Below are 25337 nucleotides of genomic sequence, written 5' to 3' on the forward strand. Positions count from 1 at the left end.
AGCCAAGATACTGCGCAGAACCCTCAAGCTCCCAGGCCTCTGGTAGAGGACCCGAGCTCAGAGGATGAAAAAGAAAGAGACCACCCGTGGAGGGTGAGAAGGGAATTTTTTATTTATATATATATATATATATATATATATATATATATATATATATATATATATATTTTTTTTTTTCCCCCCAACAGTGGAAGAGTATTAGTTTACTACAAACTGTTAATAGGAAAAGGTCAAACAAATGGCTTTTTACCGAGGAGGAGCCTTTGAGCTCAGAAAATGTTTGCTCCTTAAACTCAGTGTTTCCTTCAACCAATGAGTTTATTTTACTGTCTAATGAACTCATCCTCCTAGAAACATCCGTGCTGCTTGAATAAAGTCCCGCCAGCAAGATCCATTCTGTTCTGGTTCCAAAAGACCAACAGAAGTCTGTTTAGTTTTATATTGTATATAATATTTTATTACATATTTTAACTGACACAAAGACATCAGCCGTCCTCCAGTCAGAATATACAGCGAGTCGTTAAACTGACCTGCAGTAACTCTGATTATAACAGTGCCTTCATAGCCCTGCTTTTCATCCAACAGTGGGGTCAGCACCAGGTTAAAGGACTGTGCTGACATCCATCTAGCTACTCAACACATAGCTTGGAACCATAACAAGTTGAACTCCTATAGATCTGCTGCCCCTCATGTGGCCAACTCTGCAGCCCTCATCGATTGGGTCATAAAACATTCCGGTTCACACCAAAGAGTGGAAACAAGTATGTTTTGTCACAACGTTCACCTGCCACCATTAATGCACCTACACAAATCCTTCAGTTTTACGTCTCTGAACGTTGCCTGGTTACATTCCAGCACAACTTAGCTTAAGCCACATATTAATCAGCCTTTGTTGCAACCTCAGAATGCCATAAAAATGTGCTCACAAAACGCCTGCAAACATTCAGAATCTAATTTTTCATGTACAAGAAGTATGCTACATTTCTTTGACATATGTTCATTAATCTTTGTCTCACTCTTTGTTGCACTAACCATCGGCAGGGAGGAGCAAATGGATCCAGGTCAGCTGGATTGTATTTCATCTTTGTCAAGAAAGTGCATTTTTCTTGCTGAAGGCTGGTCAGGATTATTTTCTGATGTATGGCGTAAACTGTCATACTGATAGTGAACTCAGTCATCTCTGCTTTTGACAGATACTCATTCAAACAGATAGTCCTAGGAGGGGAAAAACTCGCCCATCACCAACACTGTGCACTGAATGGGAATGAAGCCTAATGTCAAAGAAAATATGTAAAAAAAAAAAAAAGACAACCAGTTGTAAATTTTCAAGCACAAGAAAAACATTTAGTTAAAAACAGATTATCCGTTTTGAAGACATAGCCATCAGCTTGTATGACCCAATGATCTTTAATCTATTTTTTCTTTTTGCCATCTTTAAAGCAATACATGTCGTACTTCATTTTGGCTATTATTGAAAATAAGACAATAAGTTTGATTGCACTAAATATAAAATTAAGTTAGTATTTTAATATTAGAAAATACCCATAATACAGCAACACAGTCAACCCTTAGCACCTAACACTCTCCATCTCTACATCTGTGATCTGTGTAATGTCAACTACTGTTTACTCTTATTTAGGCATTTTTAAAGTTTTATATCCAGGATGGACAAAGTAGGTGAAAACAAACGAGGAATCAAATGCAGAGAAACTTAGCCAAATTCTTTAAAGGTTTTAAATCCAGAATGAACAAAGTGGGTGAAAACAAATCAGAAATGATGTATAGAGAGCAACAAAAAAAAACCTTTTCAATGTAATGACATTGCACAGAAAAGAGGCCATAAGGTAATACTAATACTAATGGATTTTGTACGGACTGTAAAGTGATTTAAGAGACCACTCAAAGTAAACAAACCTGCAGCACGGTTCAATTGACCTATTCATTCCCCGTCTACTGAGTTTTTAAGAATTGCAAAAACTTACAAGAACTTAGAAAAATGGCTACCATAATGTCAGGCTTTACTAATTAAAAAGTAAGATAAGATGGTGGTGAGATAATGTAGAAAAATATCCCTGCAACACAACATGTGACCACCTTATTTAACTGCATACACGGTACATGTACAGTATTTAGTCCTACAACTTCCTAGAAATAATAAACTTAAGTCATTAACTGTAGCTAGAAAGAAAAAAAACAAAAAAAAACTTGTGAACATTAATAAAATTATTCTGCACTGTCAACTTCTTATTCAGCACTGCAGGGGGCAGAAACATCAAACATGTTTAATTGGCTAATTTGTCATATGACTGTTTGGGATCTGTGGGTCAATCCTCTGAATACGCCTTTGATGGAATAATTGGCCATTTTAGGCACATAATGAACATGCAAATGAATACAGGTTGCTTTGAAGCTGAAGAAGCTAAATATAAACCCATTGATCAAAGACGGCAGTTCCTTGTCTTGAGGTGTAGAGACCTGCAGGGATTTTGGTTCTGTATACATGGGATTGGACTTTTGAAAAATGGCATTAAACAGTAATTAGTTTAGCACATAAAAGGTATGCTGCTTCTAAAGGTGTAGGTTGGAGGTACAATTCATCATGAAAATGATTACAGAAATTATTCCCTATTGTACTTAGGTTGTGTGACTTATTAAAAATAAGTCTCTTTCAGAAACTGAAACATCTAATTTGGGATCCTTCAAATTAGGGCTGCTTGATATCAATGTAACTGTATTATTATTGTTAAAAATTGCGATATGAATCACAACAAACCCACTTGTTCTGTCATCACAAACCTCTACATGTGTGGATTTGGACCTTTTAAAAATTGGGAGTCAATTTGATTGATAAATATATTTATTTGATGCAGTCTGCGTCTGTGATTTACTGTTATTCTTTGTGATATCAATAATGCACGAATAATATTGCGATATCACCCATTTTTTAATATATTGTGCAGCTTTTTTCATGTAATATTTACAATTTGTTTGTCATTTTCTCACTTTCTTGACTTCAGATAATAATCTTCAAGTCTATTTGCCAAAAACTGCTTTTGTTCATTTTTAACTTCGGTCTAGATTAAACCTCATCATCACTGGACCATTTGTTGACATAGCCTGATACTGACATTTTTCACTTCTAAATGTATTTTTAATAATAAACACAATAAATTGCATACATTAAAAAATAAAAACATTTTAACTTAGATTTCTCTCAAACAGGCTAGAAAACAGAGCCAACCTACTTCACAGCAAATTAGTAGGACAAATGCTATTGCTGATACAGCACACAGTATATGTTGAATGTTGTTCTTATAAATAGTTTATCTAAAGCTGCAGGTGTCTAGATTGTGTACCAATGACAAATAGAGATTTTTAAAAAGAACAATGGGAGGATGGGTGGCCCATAAATCCTTGTGGTACAAATAAATCTTTTTTTTTTTTTTGATCAATAAAAATTTGGCTAATTAAAAAAAGCTGCATTTTTAAATATTAATACACAATAAATTGCATTCTGGAACATGTTTATTCAAAACAATATGACTGATTAAAATGTGTGTTATAAATACAATGGTTGTTGTTGGAGGAATATAGAATTTCTTATTGTCGGCAAACTAATATTTTAATGTTAAACACTTCACTTATATGAGTACAATGTCCAGATGCACTAAAAAACAAACTACACACCTACAAATAAGTTCGGTAAGATCTCACATTACTGTTGTTGGAAGTATATCACGTTTACTGGATTCAAGGGCACACCAACAACTATGGATCACATTAAAGGATGGGATGACATTCCTAATATCCACTGTCCAACACATCTCTTCATCAAAGTGCTGCGCCTTCGTCATAATGGCTGTGCTGCCGATCATTGCTCTGTGGCTGATGGTGCCTTTACATAACTGAGATGAGGAAGAGGACAGCAACTGATAGCTGGATAGAAACAGCCTCGTGCACCCAAGTTCAGCAAAGTAAGTCCTCTACCAGGCCGACCTTAGAAAACAAAAGCTAGCGTAGCTCATCCTAAGAGGTAGTCAGCTCTGACGAAGGCTTATCAGAAAGATTTTTGCCTTTTAATGAATGTATTTCTTTTTTTCATTTTGATATGTTGTCCATCATCATTAACATGTGAATTTGGACTGTGGGTAAGACATTCAAGTGCATACACTATCAAGCACATTGCAAATCACGCAGAATGAAGTCCGACATTGTTTGGTATGATAAGGTCATCTAAAATGCCTACAGACCACCTAGGAAATGGCTGCTTAGCATTTGACTGTCTAAAATTACAAAACACACTTGTGTATCAATGACACCCTCACATATAAGCATGCTAATACCAGCTAAAATATGGCACATAGAACCCAGTGTTAAACAAACAAAACAAATCAGACCACAGAACAGGTCCACCATCTTTATGCCCATCTAAAATGAAATTATTCCCATTGAAAAATTCATAAATGGTTTTGTTACTTTTATAGCAGCTTCAAGTAACATTTGTGGATGCAACAGACTGTTGACTGACAACTATTTTCCAGGCATTCACACACCCATGTGGCAGTATTGATTGCTGTGGCATGATCAAGCTCCTAATTTAGTGATTCTCATGCAGCGCTGCCTGAGGGCTCGAACAGCACATGTATCCAACAACCTTGGCCTTTACACACACAGGATTTTCCATATTCTAAAACTTTATAATCATTATGCCCTGTAGATGTAAAAAGAAATCTCCATTATTTTTCATTTTGCATTCAGATTTTTCTTTAATCTTTAAATCTTTGAGTCTGAACCTTCCTTGGAAACATGACTCTTGGTTCTTGCAACCTTTTTATACAATCCAAGTATCTGTCAGGTAATCTACCTGAAGTAAAATGTTTAGAAACAGTGGTATCTTTATTTTTAACTCTATAAACATTTCTGTCTTTTTGTGCTTCTTTCCTACCCTTGAGTTGGTCAGTGAAGTCACTGAATAACTTGTGTTGAAGATTTTTATTGCATATTATAAAACCTGTCTGTGTTCCTAACAGTCATCTTAAACTGCCTTCAGGAGGTAATATGCTGAATGAACCCAACTGTTTCCAGCTAAATAACATTGAGAAAATTATTGGTATTGTACCCCAAAACATTTGCAATCTACACAACCCAATAATATTATCATCATCCTTTTTCCAGAACTAAAATTAGATTTAAAAATACATTAGAAGTTCAGGTTTAAGTCTATGCTCCTTGATGTTGCTATTTGATCACATTGGAGACTGTAAATTATAAAATGGTCCCACTAACTTTAAAATTTGACTAAAGTGCCTGTTCATCCTTTAAACAACTTCTTAGTCTCATTTTTTGAAATATCAAACCCAAATGTACAGAAGATATCCATATTTTCACTTCAAGAATGTAGAATTTAGTGATTTTGCCCAACAAATGCAAAAATTAGAATTGCTCATTTGAGTTGAGGAGCCTAACACAGAAAAGTTATGTAATGTTATTTACATTTACATAAAATTTTACTCACACCATCCTTTCCTTTGTATATTAATGTTAGTTATGTTTTCCCCATCACTAATCTATCCTCACTAGTGTAAAGGATTTGCTTTTTCTTCAAACAAAGATACAGCACAGTGACACCATTGTGCCATAATTTCCCTTACCAATTCGGTTTTCAACAAATGAGCCTGTGATAGTCCCTACGGCTGTGTCATACATCTAGACTGCTTTTTCCACCGTTTGTCTTCATGCAGCTTTATTAGGGGAGGCAAACGGTGCCATGTACACAGTGATACGACTATCATTAGCAGATGTCCATGTCAAGGCAAAAGAAGATGGGGGAAAAAAAGAAAGAAATCAATGAAATAGTGACATCTTTTCTCAATATAATTCCACAGGGTGATTTAGAACAGCCAGATTCAGTTTAAACTTTTTCCATTGACCAGACAATAAACCTTTTCAACGTGTCCTATTAAAGTGTGGGAAAGAGTGGGAAAGTGAGTCATGAAAGCACCTTTTATTTCTGCTCCTGAAAGTAATTTCACATTTATTTCTTGCTAGTATTATGAACGTGGTCTTGTATTTCTCTTTTATAATATCAAACAATAATTGTCAAATTGATCATTTAAAATGGCACAATGGTAACTGGCATAACCCAGGACACATTGCTCTCTTAGCATTCATATCTTTTGCGTAATGTCTTGTTTGTCCTTATTCTGTCTCTTCTGTCATTGCGATAATGTTTTTTGTCACAAACATCCATCTTCAGAGAGAGAAACACAAACATGTCTGATAGCCTTAGAGTGTATCTGAAAGTCAGTTTATACTCACCAAAGTTACTGAAGTACTTCTGTGTGCTGCTACTTAGAGTTACAAACGTACTTTATGTTACAGTTCATCAACTTATCTAATACAGAGCAGATGAGCTCATAATCTGGATAAATCGAACAGGAACATTAAATCTTCTCTGCCCTAAGTGCTGCAAAATTCAACCTCTCATTGCAACGGCCATGAAACTGTATGTCCAATACTCAGAATCAATAACGTACAGGATATTTTTTCAACAAAGCATGCTAAATCATCATGTTTAATCTTATATGCCACCTGTTTCATAAAAATGTTTCCTTCAGTATATATGAAGTAATTTTACATCTTTTTTGTAGAAGTACAAACTTTAAAGAATTTATTTTGTGCTAAAAACTGTCACAAAGAGTATACTACAATTGTTTCACTTTTTTTTCTTCTTTTGTCAAGTAGGATGTCTTAATAAAAGGACTGATGTGGTTTTAGAAGTTGATACAAATGTAGCTCTAATCCTGAAGTGTTTTTTTTTCTACCTTTGCCTTCACTCTTTGTAGATACCAAGGTTATCTTGCCTGATTTTGTGCGTAAGTTTGAGATTTTATTTTGAGGGTCTACAAAAAGATTAAACCAAACCCTTTTATTTTTAAATAGAAAGACATGTGACACGTCAATTTCTGCCAAAAACACTCAATTTTTTGTTCTTTTCTCTTTCAGAATTCCCATCTGAAAACATTGTCTGCTATGATATGTCAACCAGTCTGTTAAAAACCGGCACCGCTGTTTACTCTGATTATTGGCGCAACCCTCTGAGAGGCATCTTGCCTGTTAACAAAAGTGTTCTGGACACATCAAAACAAATCAAACTCACAAGATCTTCACTGGATTGTTTTTAAAGTGCGAAAGACATGACTTCTGTTCATCTGTTGTAAATAGTTGTCTAGGTCTGACATTTCTCCTTTTGTCTTACACTTGTCAACTTTCTGCATTTTTTTTTCCCCCACACACATTGCACAATAGGCTATAATGTTCAGGTATAATTAATCATATTAATCCAGATTAGGCTAACTTATTTTCCCTTATGTGTTTGAGCAATAGAAACAGTAAATGTATTAAAACTCATTTTCACTCTTGCAAAACAACAAGCTTTGCTCATAGTTAAAGTATTTCTTGATGAAAATACTGATGAAATGGTGCATCTGCTCCTTCAATCAGAAACTCAACTTGAAAATGTATAAAGACTCCATTGGCTTTGGTTCCTGACACATGAGAAACATTGAACATAAAAGTGCCTAAAGCGACGATATAAAAATTCAAAGGAGTCATAAACAAAACTTAATTTAGGATCACTTTGCATTAGTTTTTACTTTGGTTAATTTTACTCTTTAGTTACGTTTATGGAGTAAAACTATATAATCATGTTTAGAAGTCAAAGCTACTTGAAATTAAGGAAAATTAAGTTTCCAGGTTTTGAATACATGACTTCACGATGTCCAAAGCTTTGAAACAATTTGTTAGATATTGTGACGAAGCTTACTTTCAGGTTTACAAGCAGAGTTGAAAACTGACTTTTTGCAATGATAAGTCGTGTGAGGAAGTGAAAGATATAAAAACAACAGAGCTTTATTTTTAGGCGGTCTATATAATAAACATTCACTGCACGCCAAATGTAGATAAATAATGGGTCCACCAGACCCGGCTGTGAAACCAGGGAATCATCCAGATGAGATAAAATGTACTTATTAAAATCAATATTTTGAAATGTAATTGTCTTTTAAAGCCAAACATTAGTTAAAGAGACAAACCGTTACTGATTTATTCATTGATTCATTTATTTTTGCCAGAAATTTACCTGAATTTACTTCTGACAAGCAAAGCACCCAAAAAGTGTCAAAGTGGCCCCGGGGTGGTCATTAAGTAAAAGGTGTTCTAGCATATTGTGGCAAATAAAAAATGAAAAACCAGGACTCCAAACAAGGGGTAGCATTTTGTGTGACATCTTTTCAAGTCCAAGTCTTTTCCATGCAGAATACAAAGGGGAAAAAAAGCCAACATTTTCCTTTTTAACAACAATGCAGATCACAAAGTACACAAATTCACTTCAAAAAAGGTAACCAGCACCAAGGACCCTGTAACTGACAATGGCTTGGACGTCCTTGCAAACTTAATGATTCACAGGTCTGGATTTTAATGAGGGGCTTGTTCTCTGGCACTGCTGTCGATGACTGTGCCAGGTCTTGTACAGAGGTTGTAGCATTAATGGCACCACAAGAGTCATTAAAAGAAAGCAAGAACACACAGGAGGTTCTGAATCCCCTGACTGTACACAGGCTGAGCTCACTGGAGTGACTCTCCGGTGGGAAAGACACAGACACATCGTTAAGGTAGAAGGTCTCTAGAGGATGAAAACTATGATGCTTCATGAGCATGTTTTTCTTGGCAGAGCCCAGGGGAGTCATCTACAAAGAGTTTGTTCTACTGAGATTGCCAGAGAAGCAGCAAACAACAAAAGCACTACACTTAAACAAGTCTATTTTTACAGAAACAGTCTAATCCGCATGCCAAGTTTGATGTAGAGTATATATTATAAATATATATATATATTCTATAAACTGATTATTTAAAAACTGTGCCTTTTCTGTAGGCTTGAAATACATTGTGTCTTGTGTTTTTAGGAAAGTTAAAATTAAAGTAAGGTAAATTGAGGTATAACTAACATGTGTACAAATATGAACTTGTTTTGTTTTATGTTGATACATAAACATCCTGGCTGAGTCCTTAGTTTTTCACATTCTAAATAAAGATAAAGAAAGAAGATGGTTCAGAGCACAAATATACGTTTCTTGGGGGATTTGAAAAACACGTCCTCGCACTAAATGTCAAATCAATTTTTCCATCTCAGCGATTACCTAAAATGAGACTTTTTTTCTCATCCAGAAAGTGTTAACTCATCCTCTCGGGTCTTCTCGGCAGATCTTTTCAGTACACCTGTCACTTCTCATACCTATCATAACACATGTATCCCCCCCCACCCCCCACCCCCCACAACTTAATTTCCACAAGTGAAATAAGACTAATATTCAAATTAGTACAAGCTCTCTTTTCTACACTATTCCAAATCATTGACGACTAAAATGAAAGCATTTTATGAAACAGAAAGGTTTTGTGTCTAAGAAAGTGGTTGGCAGCACAGGAGAACTCTCTCTTGACTTAATTTCTCTGGACTCAAATCAGACTTCCAGAACAAATCAGATTACAGTCATATGCAGAAATACTCACATTAATCTGCACTTCCAAGTGTGTTAGTGGTGGATGGAAAGCTTGGGCACCTAAACATTTGTAGCAAACTGTTTTCTTTAATGACTACTAAAAGGAATAATAAATTCAGTGCTACTCTAGTCAGAATTTAAATGCAACTATAGTTGAACTCCAGCAACTAAATGCGTTTTGATTTAATGACATGATGACCTCTCATGCCTGCAACCAACCACCAGTCTTGTTATAGGCGGGTGGCTCCAACTGTTGTGGACTCAAGTTAATTATATAAATTACACAGTGTGCATTGATTTACAGACAAACAGTACATAGTGCAAATTATAACAAGAAAACTAATCAGAAACACTACTAAATCAATTGAGCTTGTCTAGAAATAACTTTGAAGTAATTCTGTACTTAAAGCAATTTAATTTAATCTGGCCACTCAGCTGACCTGTAATTTGGAGACATGCCATTAAAAGCAAACCTGTACAATGAGAGGATGCAAAGCAAATGAATAAACAATGTTTCACATAAGCTTTATAGTAACAATTTTTTTTGTGAGGTTTTAAATATTATTCTCAATGAGTCTAATAAATCAATTGAATTTGGTCATTCAAAATTTCTAAATAGTAAATTTTAAGGCACTTTGAGTTGCAACATGTGACAATTTTACTTTATTATATTTATATACTGAACAGAATAAATGTACATTTTTTTAAATTATAGGCTATTCCACTTTTGTATACAGGCATAATGGAAGGTATAGAGATAAAAACAAAACTTTTATCACCAACATGATGCAAGAACAAAGTACATAATGCAATACAACCAAATAAATAATAAATATACAATCTAAAATTGCTGCCCCGGTAGATTTATGAGCAGCAGCGCTTCTGACGGTTTTCTAAATGTATGATCTTCCTGATAATTGGATGTGTTAAATGCACTGAAACCACTTGCTTGATTTGCCACAACCTTAGCTCTAATTGTCTCTGCTCGCAGTGATTGCTTGCTGAAAAATCTGCTCGTCTTTATGCGCACATTGCCCTCCGCAGATTGGGCAGGCTTTTGTGCACCACTTAATTTTCAATCAGATCTGATCCTGGTTAAGTTGCCACGCTGTGCAAGAGGAAAATAGGGGTCAGATCCTTTCTTCGGTACTAATGAGAAACTTCAGTCAACACATGGCTGTCATTTTTTATCCTGTCTTCCACAGCAGATAAGAGGCACTGTGAAGGTCTGGCTGACAAGGCCTGTCCATTTTCAACTTAAAACCATCCAGCTGGGACCAAAACCAATAGTGATTCAACTTCTTTCCATATGAACATCAGTTTAAAAAGCAATCACTCAATGACTCCAAGTTTGAGCTAGCTCAGGGGACTAATCGTCTGTCTCTTAAATTAATTTGAGGCAGAATTACTTCATTGATCAAGAGATGCCCTCTGCATGTCTTCCAATGATATGTTGCCTCATTAAGGAACCACTATAATATTGAATATGGTAACTACTAGCAAAATATGATGGCTTATGTCATTGAATAAAAGCATGGCAATCGTTTTCTATGGCAATATCAAGCTGCAACTCTAAGTTCTACAATTTTAGCAGTATTTTGCGGTGCTGAAACGTTGGTACCATGAATCAGTGAGTGCTATGGAATTTTTTTTTTTTTTTTTTTTACTTAGTCTGGAATACTGGTGGAATTTAAATCTTCTGAATGCATAAAAATAAAATGAAAATGATCAGCGCTTTAGTAACTGACTGATCACCACATTATTAGCTTTTGTATACCGAACAGAAAAAAGGGATGAACAAAACTGTAGCAGTCAGCGGAGCATTAGAGGAGGTGGTCTCATCCATCTGGCTTTGACAGTTCATTTAAAACAGCCTATGGTCATAAAACACAACCAGTTTGAAACTACTTTAATATATTGAACTTTATGGAGCAGTTTTGAAAGACTTTCAATGAAGACCTTACATGAACTGTGTGAAAGATGGATACAGTATCTCAATTAGAGGTCAACTAATTGAGAAGTTTGGTCAAATAATTAGCGAAAGCTTATAATAGTTTAGAAAATTGTCAATAAAATTTGCTTATGACTGCACAACCTCCATTGTCTCCTCTGCTCACATATTCAAAAAAAGTTAAAAAACAAAAACAACTGGACTTCTATTCTGTAGCTGAAGACGTTTCGCTTCTCATCTGAGGAGCTTTCTCAATTCAGAAATAGAGAGTGTGGAGTTGAGCTTTTAAAGCTGAGATGTGATGTAAGCTGGATTGCTTGCAAATTGTTCTCACTCTCCTAACAATGGAGGCTCGTTAGAATCCTTGTTTGTCTGACTCACTGAGGGGCCACTCTTGTCACATGAGTGCAGGTGTTGATTGGAGTGAAACTGACTGGGGATCAGGCCTAAAGCTCCATTATATGTTTTTGAAAGCTGAAATCTGTCCTCCTCCTCTGTTTAATGTTGGTTTCTCCTTTTTGACATAGATGGCTTCTTTTACCCCCCTCTCGAACCATCTGTCTTCTCGGTCCAAAATATGAACATTTTGGTCCTCAAAGGAGTGTCCCTTATCCTTGAGGTGTAGGTGGACAGCTGAGTCCTGTCCCGAAGAGGTGGCTCTCCTGTGTTGAGCCATGCGTCTGTGGAGAGGTTGTTTGGTCTCTCCAATATAAAGGTCTGAACATTCTTTCCTGCACTGAACTGCATACACAACTCCGCTCAGTTTTGGTTTGGGTGTTTTGTCCTTAGGGTGGACCAGCCTCTGTCTGAGAGTCTTGTTGGGTTTGAAATGTACTGGGATGTTGTGTTTGGAGAAAATCCTTCTGAGTTTCTCGGATACTCCAGCAACTCCGAGATGAGAAGCGAAACGTCTTCAGCTACAGAATAGAAGTCCAGTTGTTTTTGTTTTTTAACTTTTTTTGAATTTACCATGGCCTGGATGACTGAGAAAAAAAGTCTTTCTGCCTTTTGCTTTTTAGTTATTTTGCTGTGTTTGGAATTGGCTGCAGACTTTGCTTTAGCCACCAGTGGAAGTGGACAATGAACCATTACAGATAATTGCCTCGTCTCTCCTTGCTGCTGTAGTTTTTGTGCATGTTTGGTCTTCAAACATGAAGGCTCACTCGGAAGAACTGAAGGGGTTTAATGGTTAGAACAGGCGATGCGACACCTTCCCACTAGGTCGTGTGGAAGAGTGGGCATGTGTTACTAGGCTTAATGTATGAAACATACATTTACCTTAATTTTTTTTCTCCCCTCGATTTATAACTGCTGCAGTCGTGTGTTTTCATTTTGTCCACTGCTCCAGCTGCAGAGCTGTTATTTGTGAAGCTAAGAAAAATTGGCCAATTTGAAAGCTTTATTTGCAAACACTAAGCAAAAATGCATGGTTAGTCTACCTTGAGCATTAGTTAAATGTTAATTTAGCAGTAACCTATTGGCATTTCGTAATTAGCCCCAAATAAGAACATCAATTTCAGCAAGCATTACCTTACATAGAAGAGAGCGAATATAGCTATGTCTCATTTCACAGCAATCCATTTACCGTTTATTGAAATAATTGCTGAATTGATTGACCAAATGACAAAAATATTTATCTGTAAATTCAAGCCCCACCTTAGGTTCACTAATAAAACAAAAAGACAAATAGTTGACTTTCTTCAGTGGTAAATTTAAAAAGGTGCCAATAAATACTATTGAAGGAAGTGACAACAGCAGAGGGGGAAAAAATCATTGATATGGTGTGATAATGAGAATTTATATCTGTATTGTTATATAAATTAAACTCATTACCTAGAGGACAAATAATCAAGTGACACATTAAACATGCAACTGAGGGCACATCCAATTCTACTCACCAGTGCCTGAAACTTAATTACATCTAGCTTTGGATTGTAAACTCTATTACATTTGCTCAATTATTCATTTCCTCTCATTGCCATAGTCTTTTTACACATATAAAGATCAGTTTCCCTGCAGCGATGTAATTTTGAGAAAATCTTTGTTGTCCACTGTGAAGGTTTAAAACTTTAAAGATTTTATTTTCAATAATGTAAAATTCAGTTCATTCTTAAACATTTGAAAACAATGCCAATGGAGATTTCAAATTGGTCCAATTGGATGCACTGCCTTTTCCCTAGAGAGCCTCTTCATTGAAAAATTGATTATATATCAGTCACAGTGAAGGAAAAAGTTGTCTAGACTGAGCAAGTGATGAAATGGGGGGTTGTGTATCTTTTATTCCTTTTTGGCTCTGTTGATCTAACATTGATTGCCTGACATTGGTCAAATATTCCATTCTGCATTGTGAATACTGGATACAAAGGAGGACAAAAGAGGTGGACTGACAGGATAAGGTGCATGAGAAAGGCTGATTACAGCTGTCACTCACCACGGTATCATTGATCTGATGGCTTATTCTGTGACTGCAATGAAGCAAATGCTTTGATTATTACCACTGACTTACCTGCAAGGTGTTTTTGCAGTTTTAATGTATGCTAACTCCCGTGGCTACCTTTTTAAAATTTGACATCTGCTGTGTTAAGTCTGCAAGGAATTGTAAACTATTTTCTTGTATTTGTCGTGGCGCATCTTTCGTCTCTAAAAATTCCACTGGTGGAAGAGAAAACACACTTTCTAATGAGATGTGAGGTTTGTTTTTATTTTGTTGTGGTTGTAGAAGCTGTTCCAAACAGACTCTGTATCTACAAACACAGAAGGTTTCATGTGCAACAGCATATAGATCCAACAACCATCCCTCGTCTCCAATGAAATTTTCAAAGTTAACAAGTAAGCAGTGAAACATTGCCAAATCAATGCAGAAGAAAAGGCTTGTGAATGTTATGCATATGCTCTGAGTATTTTGCAGTTATTCCCTTTCCCCTGAATGGAACAAGAGTATCAGGAGCTCTTATTTCACTGATGTCTTGTGTTACAGAAGGGAAAACAGCCATGTTTCCAGGGACCAAGAATAATTGCTGTGTTTATACAATCTATGGTGGAGAGCAGTCAACTTTCTCTAGGGAAATATGAACACCCCAGCTCCACCACCTGCTCCTGCCTCTAAACTGAGCAGCGCCTTTCAGAAAGAGCAATACGACTCGTTTCAAACTGTGTCCTTACCATTTTCTGTCGAACTGACTGCTCTGACAAAAGGCAGCTGTTTGCCAGGAAATTATAAGTGAAGGATTGCATGTTCTGCAAAGTTGCATGTCAAAGCCATACAGCATGTCTTTACTTTTACATTAATTATGAAAAGATGAAGTAAAACAAATGCATGACTGTTATTATCAGTGTTGCCAGCTAGTCACTTTTCAAAAAAGCAACTAGTAACAAATCTAGTGACTTTTTCTGGTGTTGTTAGAGACTCCTGGGAGACTGACGTGAAACCACGTATTGCACAAAGCCTCTGCTGTCTGATCCTACACTGGCTTACAGTCAGAATTGGTAAACAGAATTATACAATTAGAACAATGAGTAACAATTAAAACCAAACCGGACTTTAGGAAACTAAAAAACTAAAAACAAACAATAGATATACCTTAAGTAATGCTCAACTGTCTCTTTTGGATCACTTTTTGCACAGTTAAGGGTTGGAATTGTGACAGAGAAAAAAAGAAAAAGTAACTGACAGAAGTTTGTAGTTCTAAGCATATTTAGGGTGTTTTGTTTTACTCATTACTAACTTATTATAATTCCATGCACAAGGCCAATTATGCAAACTACTAGCAACTTTCAGGACAGCCACTGGCTGCTGTCCTAACTGAGGAGTTGGCAACACTGGTGTTGTTCTGTTACCAGTACAGGTACCTTGTACAGGTAACCCCGCTGCTGTTTTTACTATTTTTCCCCAAAGGTAACACTCTTTCATGGATTCAAACAAAAATGAAATTGTACATGCTACAGTGGGCTTCTATTCTTATAAATATCTTTATCTACAACAGCTTTTTTTTTTATTGGAGCTGCTGAACCACAAAAACTTTCAAACGCACTGTCCTGCACACAGCAAAAATTTACACCAAATCAAATTCCTCCATTTACAGAGTCAACGGGACTTCACAATGGATCTGCTACATGACTGGGCACTTCATTCACTGGAGCAAAGTCACATGACTTCTTACCTTTGTAGAAGCACTCCTCGCTGTGCATGATGGTAATCCTCTGTCCGCTGAGGCAGGAGGCCCGGTGGAGCTCACAGTGGTTCTGATACAGCTTCCCATCTGAGCCACACACAGGTTTATAGTGTGGTTTACAGTGATCCAAGCACCTGCACTCCCCTTGGTCGGTCCCATGGTTGACCACACAATGGCGTCCCAAACCACAGTACTTGTGTTCACATGGACCTGGGTAGCTGGTATGTCCCATATAACCTATAGAAAATAAAGAAAATTGCTATCATCATCATTGATTTTTTTGGTTGTTGTTGTTTGTTGGTTTTAAATTAGTAATCTTTGTGTGTAGGGGTGGGGGTGTCTGCTAAAATGAATTGAAAACACAATTTTATTTTAGGTTACTTTGAAAAATTTCATCAAAACCCAATGATGCATTTCTCAACTAAAAATGTTTTAGATGTACAAATATGCAAGATAAACTTCACAAAAAATATATCAGACTGCAAGTCCTTTTAAAGTACATTACAGCATAAAAAACTGCCTTCAGTCTTTGTAAGCAAATATAATTTATTTTTTAATAACATACTATTGTTTATATGTGCTCCAACTCAGACTGTGCAAATTATGGAGGTTTTGCCAGTTTAATAACTAGTTTGTAAGGTTAAAAATATAATGGAAAAAAATTAACATAGAAACAAAATGGAGAGGAAATAAATAAATAAATATACAAATTTAAAAATTCACCTTTGCTACTTTTTTAAATTTTACTGTGCAGCTGAAGGGTTTTTATTTTCTAGTGTATTCATAGTTTCTTTTCTCAGTTCAAGGTCATTGCAATTCCATTAGGATATCATCTAAATGTTAACAAATTCTAACTGATGTATAAAATTAATAAATATTAATTATGAATAGTTAAAAATGTATGTGTTTTGTTGGGACAGCTGCACAGAAAGCTCAAGTAGAGAATTTACATCATAAAGCTTTCCACAACTGAACAGAAATTTCATTTGAAATAATTTTATTTGACAAATATAAGAATTTGGTCTCACAATCAAACAAATTTTAGTCTCAAACAATTCCCTCATTTTGTTTACATTATCAGGCAGATTTATTATTCTGTCTGGCAATATTCAAATGCTATTTCACACTACTTGGGTTGTCTAGAAAATGATCACAAAAGAAAATTCAGGGAAATTATAGCTTTTTTTTATATGTTATCTAGCCAAAAACAGAGAGACAGTTTTGTTGGACTAAAAACTGACTTTAGGCTAAATATAAGCTAATATTTCTGCTTTGTAGTACATTGTTTAGGCTTTAATCTTTAAATGAACTCATAGATAATCAACAACCTGTGATTTAAAGAAACAACTCTATACTGCATCCTTCAAATAGTTCAAAAAAGGTAAAGTAACAAAAGGCTATATTTAAAATGTGTATTTGTTCACACATCTATAAGTTTCATTCTGCATGTAATTAACCACTTCACACTGAAGGACTTTGCAGTTTGTGTTATACAGCAACTAACATTCCTTGAATCAAAGAGACCCTTAAAACAGAAAAAACTAAAACCTTGAAGAGTATTTATTCAATTCACAGGCTGAAGAGTACAAAGAGAGATATGAGAAGATAACCAGACAAACATCACAGCCTGTGTGGCGATTAGGCTGCAGAAGTCTATAGAGTCTTTAAACGTCAAGCTTTGTATAGGTATTTTTCTTTACAAGAAACTCAACAGGAAGCTCTTTTCAGAAATGATTTTCTTTGAGAATGGGACTCTGTTGTGCTCTGATGTTTTGATCCGAACAAACACTGATAAATCTTGACAGGCCACAGATTTTTCTGCACACAGTAAACCATGAACCACATCAATGCATTAGCTTTCCAGTGGCAGATTTTTCCTCTTTTAAAGACAGTCCGTTAGAATATTCCTTCGCTGAGTAGACAGATATGTTGAGTACAGAAAATAAAACTCAATCAGACTGAATGGCCCCTGAGGCTCCACTGTTACATTATAATCACAGGGTAAGGTTAACAGTGACTACAAGGGAAATGAACATAACTTTGCTAGCCACTTCATCTGTGAAAAGGTCATGTAATGTACAGCCATTTAAAAGCTGCTAAAGAAATATCACAGTAAAAAGTGGTGTCTGTCTATTATCAGCAAACCAGAGTAATTCAGTTCAAAGAAGACTGTAAAAGCTTTGTTTCTACAGTAAAAGATAGTGAATAAGATGTCTGGAGCAAATTAAACATGTCGTCACACAGTTTGTCAAGCAGAGCACATTTAACTATAGTCTCTAACATTCCCAGCAGGTCTGCAGCTCTGCTAAAACACACCATGAAAACAGAGCTCAGCATTCCCTTGTATCAACATGACGAGAATATTTTATTTATCAAATGTATTGGAAAATAAAGTCTTGGAGCATTTATTTATAAACCAACACCTGCTGTTGAAACTTATAACAGACTTTTCAGCATCACAGCAACATCTGATGAAATAGAGTCATGAACTGTTATTTTACTGAATGCAATACAAATATAAAAAAATGACACTATGTGTATATTAAAGTAACATTTGTCTTGATTTTCAGTTTGCGCCTATAAGAGAATAATGCACTGGAGACCAGCACACACGCTCTAGGTCTGAGAGAGCATTTGTGTACAGATGGTTTCATGAATATCCTGTCATGTGACTGACTGTTTGCTTATAACCCTTTAGACCAAAACATATGTTGTTGCATTGCTGTTTTTAGCTAAAGTAATATGCAATTACTGCTCGAAAGAAACAGAAAAACTGGGTGAAAACCTGACATGCACAAACTATTTACAGCGCATGCAATGCGTTTTACGACTGAACAATAAATATTGACCAAGTGATGCTTCACTGCATTAGTAACAGTCTATAAAGTATTTAGGTTGAAGCAGGATGGTCTTCTGATTTATACATTCACATAAAACTCAAAACAGTATTGACACATACAGACAAAAACAGATGGCTTTACTGTTACAAATCAGATGTAAATACACTTCACTGCATTGGCAAAAGTAACTTCATTATATATATTGCTCTGTGTTTTTATTTTTGGTGCTCTGCTGTAGCAACTGCTTATCCAGCTTATATCTGACTTGGCCAGGACATTGCTGCAAAAGATTTTGAATACCAAGCCACATTTTCTGTTTAAATAAAGATTAAATTAGGAAAAATATCAGTAGAATAAAGTTAAATAAAGTCCACAAAACCATTCATCTTGCGACTAGTCTGAAGGTTCATGACTGAAAGTTTGTAGAAGCTGTTAGACAACATGTGTACACAAACAAATGAATGAATCTTTCAGCTTTAAGGACTATGTGAATGTTGACGTATAGTGTTCATAAATATCTGAGCTCAGATTCAGCTGTCGGACGTTAAGTTTGACAAAGTGAATTAATGTGGCTCATTCTCATCCCTAACATCTCCCCAAACAAAGCCTGGCCTTATCCTCTAGCAATCAGACAGGATTTAGACAAGATTCAAGTGTGAGCACTGTGACCCGATTGGAGTCAGTCAATTTGCTAGTTTATTAATTCCCCTCGGTGCAATGGCATAATGATTATTGAGTGAATTTGTGTCATGCAGCCAGGCATCCTTTGCCACAAGCAGGGTCAGTAAAGGTCACATTTTCTTTTTTTAAATTGTATGCACATTTAACTCTTTGCTCAGCTGACATCAGACACAAATGAGTTATTAACTCTTGACTAATTATATTTTAAAGTATAAACAAAAAGGTATGATGTCGAGTTAAATTTCCTGCATGAATGGAACAATTTGTTTATCATTTGGCAGCTCTCCCTTTTCAACCAAAACAAAGCTCAAACCAGTCATGGCATGGTCAATAAATATCTGGAGTAATCCTAAATTTCTGGGACCACTCTTTGGGCCATGTGGATTGTGAGTTGAGGTCTAATCAAATTAGGTTTCCCAAAAACATCTTCAGCTTCCCATCAGATTTCTATCTGCTGTGTCTTTCTGCAGGCCCCAATCATGTCAGGAATTATGTGCACATGAGAAAATTAAAGATAAGAAACTCCATACACCGGTCAGGACTCGGTGGTAAAACATGTAAAACATCAGACTACATCAACATCAATGTCGTCTGATTTTATACACGTTGCTTTTGTCATTTTTGTTAATAAGTTCAGACACTTGCTGGAGAAATTTATTCCAGGGTACTTCTAATTTATGTTATTTCCTGACAAACTCTGACAATCTAACGATAATTATGTGGCTACAATATGGAAGTAGGAAGATCTCAAACCTCACTAAAGTATTTGAGAAATTGAATGACATCAAACAAACAGGAAAAAGACATCATCAACATGTGACATAGGCTTCCAGTACTGCAAAGACTGACACTCTGGTTAAGATTTTGAACCATATTAAATACATTTGGAATTTTCTAATTAAATATTGAAATGAAAATGTGTTCTGTGGTGGTAGAACATTAACCTTTAGTCAGAGTGTGGAGGGAACACCAAGGTCCTGGCAGATGTGCCTCTAGTGTGCATCATTTGGAGGGCATCATCCCTCTATGCATGCATAATGTGCTGAACACTGTGTGAGGAGATAACAGATACTTGGACATGGTCAACATAATCAGATAGTCTTTACTGACAGATTAAAGCACAGCTATCAAACCGCTCTACAAATGTGGAACTACCTCCTCCCTGTGTAAAGCCATTCAAGCTGCCTTTTGGCATCTCTGGTGCTCAGTCTGAATATAAATGCTCACATTCATTTAAGCAATATGGCTAAATGTTTTGAATCACTAACTCTTGGACAAACTCCTATGGGCCACATTTTTCCCCGTTTTTTTTTTTTTTTTTTCCTTTTTTCAGCTTATAAAATACCACTGTTGGTTTAGCACTTATTTGATCTTTTCCACTACAACAGCTCTGAGTCCTGAGAGAGAGCCAAATGTAGTAAACAACACTCTCAGGCTGAGCATACGCAGTGCACCAAGTAAAGCAAACCCACCTCCGCGAACATGAAGATGAAAGCCAAAATAAACAGCTGAAATAATGTTAAAGATTAACATTGAACAGAAACAATGTCACTTTCTTTTCACATCAGCTGAAACTTTGCATCAAAAGGTTCTCTGAATTGTCAGCAGACACTAAGCAAGTGCTTAAGGCCCTACAGAGAGCTCCAAATACAGAAAGCATCCACAGAAACAGCAAAAGTACTTTGTCATACAAAGAACAAGTTTAAATTATTAAAAGGTTAAAAGTCTGGCATCATTCAGCGTGCAATCATTCTTTCCCCCCAAAATGGCTGAACTGAAATATGACCATCAGCAGCATTTCTGAAACAAAAAGGTTATGAATATTATTTGCTGATAATGAATAAGTTGACGTATCGACAGCGAAAGAAATTTAATGGTCAAGTCAGTGCATTTCCACACTGTCTGGCACACTTTTATTTGCCAAAAGAAAGCAGGTGGTAGGCTGTTAGTGCCTTCACAAACCTGCAGCTATCAGACCGAATTTTAGGTCAAGATCTGAGGTAAGAGATTATTTAGTTTTTTTCTTCTTTTCTTTTTGGGGGGCTCACCTCTGAGCAAATATTCTCAGGCCAAGTTGTACCCTAAAACTAATGCACTGCTAATAAATGCAGTTATGAGGTAATTTATATCCTTAAACCCTAAACAGAAGATATCAAATCTTTGTATTCTTGGAAATGTTTAACCTTTCATCCCCAATGCTTCTTCAGCTCCAAAAATTTAAATAAAGCCTTCACATTTCTGCTTTATTTATAGTAAATGCCTGCATGAGGAATGCATGCAAAACTATGACCAGTAATGTCTAAAAACAATCTTAACAAAAAGTGAGCTTAATAATAACAAGCAATAAATTTGAACAACCGAAACAAAAATCAGCGTTCATGATCAAAAACTAAACTGGTGAAAAAACAATTTCACAAAATATTGTCACAACTTAAATGAGAGTTTAACACTGGTCTAAAGTTTTGCATTTTGGCCACAAAATATAATTATCATATTAAATATCCTACAAAAATCCAGCTTCTTCACAATGTAAGCTGCCAGTTGGACACATTTAAAATCTAACACTTAAGCTGTAAAATCTTTTTCTTTTTCATTCTTAAGGTCATTTTATATATAACAGTTTAAGACTATTGTATTGGTCAATTCAAAGACCTATTTCTCTCTGCTGTCTTGGTGTGAATCTGCTGAAAAGCATGTTATCAGTCAGCGCAGTAACAAAGGTGCCATGTTATTACCTGCCTAAATGGCTTCCTTTCTCTCGACCATATGGTAATTGCAGCAGTGACAGCTCTTTGACTCCTGGTGGCATAAACAACGTTTGAACATTTTATGAGCGCCTATTTGAGGCATGGGATCTTTCAACCCTTTGAAGCAGAGTAGGACACTTTGAAACATTGATGATGTTCCTTCCAGCCCAACGAGTCCTTATCCACAGTCCCTCCACTAAAGAGAAAAGGTCTTTGAAAACTACATGCCATTTTTATGGTTCCGTTTTGAGCGAATTTCAGTCAACGCAAAACTGCAGAATTTAATATTTTCAATGTTGAACAGTGTCCCGGTTGTGTCTTTTGCCAATTGTGCAGTTTAACTCTGCGTGAAGATGCCAAATCCTTCTCGCTAGTCAAATGAAAGCCGAGGTCAAAAAGAATGTCTGATATCTGATAATCAAGGATTCAAATCGAAAGTTTAACAATGAAATTCAATTTACTTTTTAAATGCAAAAGTAACTAAACCAAAATCAGTTCAAAAGTCAAAACACTGCACAAGGACATGTTTTTCTGAACCTAACAAAGCGGAAAATTCCTCCGTACAGTAAAAATGTAATTTACACTTTTAAAGAAGCCAAGCTCACTTTCAGTGCAGATAAAAAAGGCAGATGTGAAAATGGAGTAGTGCTCATTTTTGAACATCTTGCGGTTTCTCTGTTGACACAAATGGAACGTGAATAGATTGTTTTTCAAAGTCTGGCAAAATACGCGTTTTGATTAAATTACGTCCGACTGATTCATGAAATTTTTAATGAATTTATTAGAAATCTCTGCAAAGCACAGAGGACATGTAAATATAAATCAAAACTGTATGAATAAACAACATATGGAATAAGGCTGTAAGTTGTTTAGAAAGATTTATAGCCACGTGACATCTGTCTACAGTGTTTAATAAAACATCCTTCTGCTACAGATTTCTATAAATTTTTGATTTACAGCTTTGACTCACAGCCAGCTAATCAGACAGCTTATTTACTTATCTATTAGGGGAGACAGACATGTGTGGTTAAGAATTGTTAAAAATACTAAAGAACAACTATACTACAAAAATGGCTTTGTCTCATATATAAATGTAAATGGCTTCGAAGTTGTAAAAGCTATGCAATATTGGATAAAATACAACTCTGCAATAAAAACCTAGAAGTATTAAATTACAGAAACGTGACTGAAGAAATGTATTCCTCTCAGCCTTGAACAGCATGTGTGTGTTGATCTCTGGATGACAGCACATGTGAAGGAGCGTACGAGAGCACCTGGCAGCCACTTGGCAACTTTCCGTCCCATTTCATTTGGTCCCTTAATGACTGAACGTGGGCTCGGCTCCTCTCTCATTCTGTCCACATCAGGACGCAGCACTGAGAGCGTTTCCACAAACAACCCCATTTATCACAGATTGCCGACTAATTGTAAGCACCCCACACTCGGCCCATTACTACTTCACATTACAGTGGGCTGGTTGGTAGGCAAAACAGCAGAGAGATGAGGTGATTTTGTTTCCTTAAATTGTATTCCACCGTTACTTTCTCTGTTATGAACACAATTTATGGATGCTTCTGTGAATTTGGTATGTTACTTTGAGATTTTTAGACTCAAATATTCAGTGGTTGAAAACTATTTATACAAGTTCCATTTAAATAGGCTGTCTTTGAAGTGGATTTTTGCCGCTGCAGGTTAGTTTACGGCCAAGATTAATACATGGGGGCAGGTGATAAATTCGTGTGCCTCTTTCATGGGGATTGCTTGTTGGCTATATTCAATGGAAATCAAAGGAAGCACCAAGCTTGTTTAAAACACAATAAATTCATACTCTGTAATATGGAAAACTTCTAACAAAAAGGATTTAAGAAATGTTTGTGGTCATGGTGAATTTAATATACATCTGGGTCTCCCTTCCCTGGGGCAAACACTTTGTGAGGTAAGGAAATTATTTACTGGAAAACTAATATTTCAGAAGAAGGAAATCAATCAAAAAACAACAAACAATTTAGCATGGTCCAGCTGCTCTAACAGTGTAAATCCATTTGTTACTTCTGGCTCAAAACCTAAAGTAATGATGTATTTTACAATGAAGGGCTTGTGTAGCTCTTTGTTAAGATCAAGCCTTTTGTTCTTATACAATTTAAAAAATGGTAGAGGCCATTTCAAAAAACAAACAATTGTCAATAAGACTTTGGATTTCAACTGAATGATGAAAACACTGCAGCAAGCACTGCTCTGATCTGACAAAAAGCTGCAACAAAAGGATTTTCCCCCCAGAATTAAAAGCATTGAAACCTAAGATCTCTGCTCAAAACAGAACAGAAAATCTAAATTCTAGTCATGTTTTCCCCCTAAACTGCAACCATAAGCCGAACCCCCTGCTGAAAACAAGAGACGATACTGCAAGAGTCACTATCTCTCTCTCTACATGTGAACAGTGACACTAAAAGGGACCCAAGAAAAAAAAAAGCTTAAAAGAAATGCTGGAATCAAAATACGTTAGAGACTCTAAATCCTAAACCGTTTCCCCTCGTATGGCCTATCAAAGACTGCCGTCACTGCTGTGAGAATAATACTGACAAGCTTGGAGGAAGAAGTCTTCACAGAAGTATTTATAATGTATTCTGCCACGGAAACATTAACTTAAGTCAAAATCATTTTCAACATCAAGTATAATAAAAATGTAGAACGCGAAGGAGATGGGTGGACCTCTCACGAGTAATTTCATGTTTAGACACTGAAGCGGTCTTGCCATTCAGATGAAAGGTGCGTTAAAGTTAATGTTGGCTGAAAGCAGAAACCGACCTTCAAGATAATGTTCCTTCCTATGATTACTATGTTGACCTTCAGACAGAAACGACAGCACTGCTACTGCCAAGCCTTCATCATTATCCACTAAGTTGCATGGGTTCATGCAGATCACTAAGAATTATTGATGAATCTCAATTAGATTCGTCTCACTCCATTTAATTCTACACATTTGGGATATGGTTTGCCAAAAATTATGCTTATCAACATCCTGGGAGTCATTTATACGCTGGAGATGAGTGTTGATGGTAATATTGTTGATCTTGTTAAATGTGCAGCACGTTATGCTTCCGCTGGCAGTCCTGATGATTACCATGACACCCATAACTCACTTTTTTACCCTTGCCCATGTTATTTTCAGATAAGCAGTTTAACGTTCTTTGAAAGTTCATTAGGACAACAAAAGACTTGAAAATAAATTGCTTGCTGTAATAGCACACCGCAAAATGGCTCATAAATGTTATTCTAATGACCTGAGAAAGTCAGTTTGTAGAAGCATTAGCATATTCCTTACAGCCACGAGCTAAAATCAAGATATGAACTGTTTGTGCAACCAAACATCAACATTAAAATACTTAGAA

The 25337-nt window shown here is 36.0% G+C and overlaps 1 protein-coding gene across 3 annotated transcripts in view; it reads right to left on the reverse strand.

Annotated features, from left to right (window-relative positions):
- The window catches only part of fstl5 (follistatin-like 5), a 151873-nt gene that overhangs the window by 81173 nt on the left and 45363 nt on the right, over positions 1–25337 (reverse strand). For all 3 annotated transcript variants that reach the window (XM_017417479.2, XM_017417480.3, XM_025006188.2), the window contains exon 4: positions 15669–15917. In XM_017417479.2, coding sequence (XP_017272968.1) covers positions 15669–15917 — 249 coding nt within the window. The remainder of the gene's footprint in view (positions 1–15668; positions 15918–25337) is intronic.

Source organism: Kryptolebias marmoratus, linkage group LG9 (assembly GCF_001649575.2).
Source record: "Kryptolebias marmoratus isolate JLee-2015 linkage group LG9, ASM164957v2, whole genome shotgun sequence".
Classification (NCBI taxonomy): Eukaryota; Metazoa; Chordata; class Actinopteri; order Cyprinodontiformes; family Rivulidae; genus Kryptolebias; species Kryptolebias marmoratus.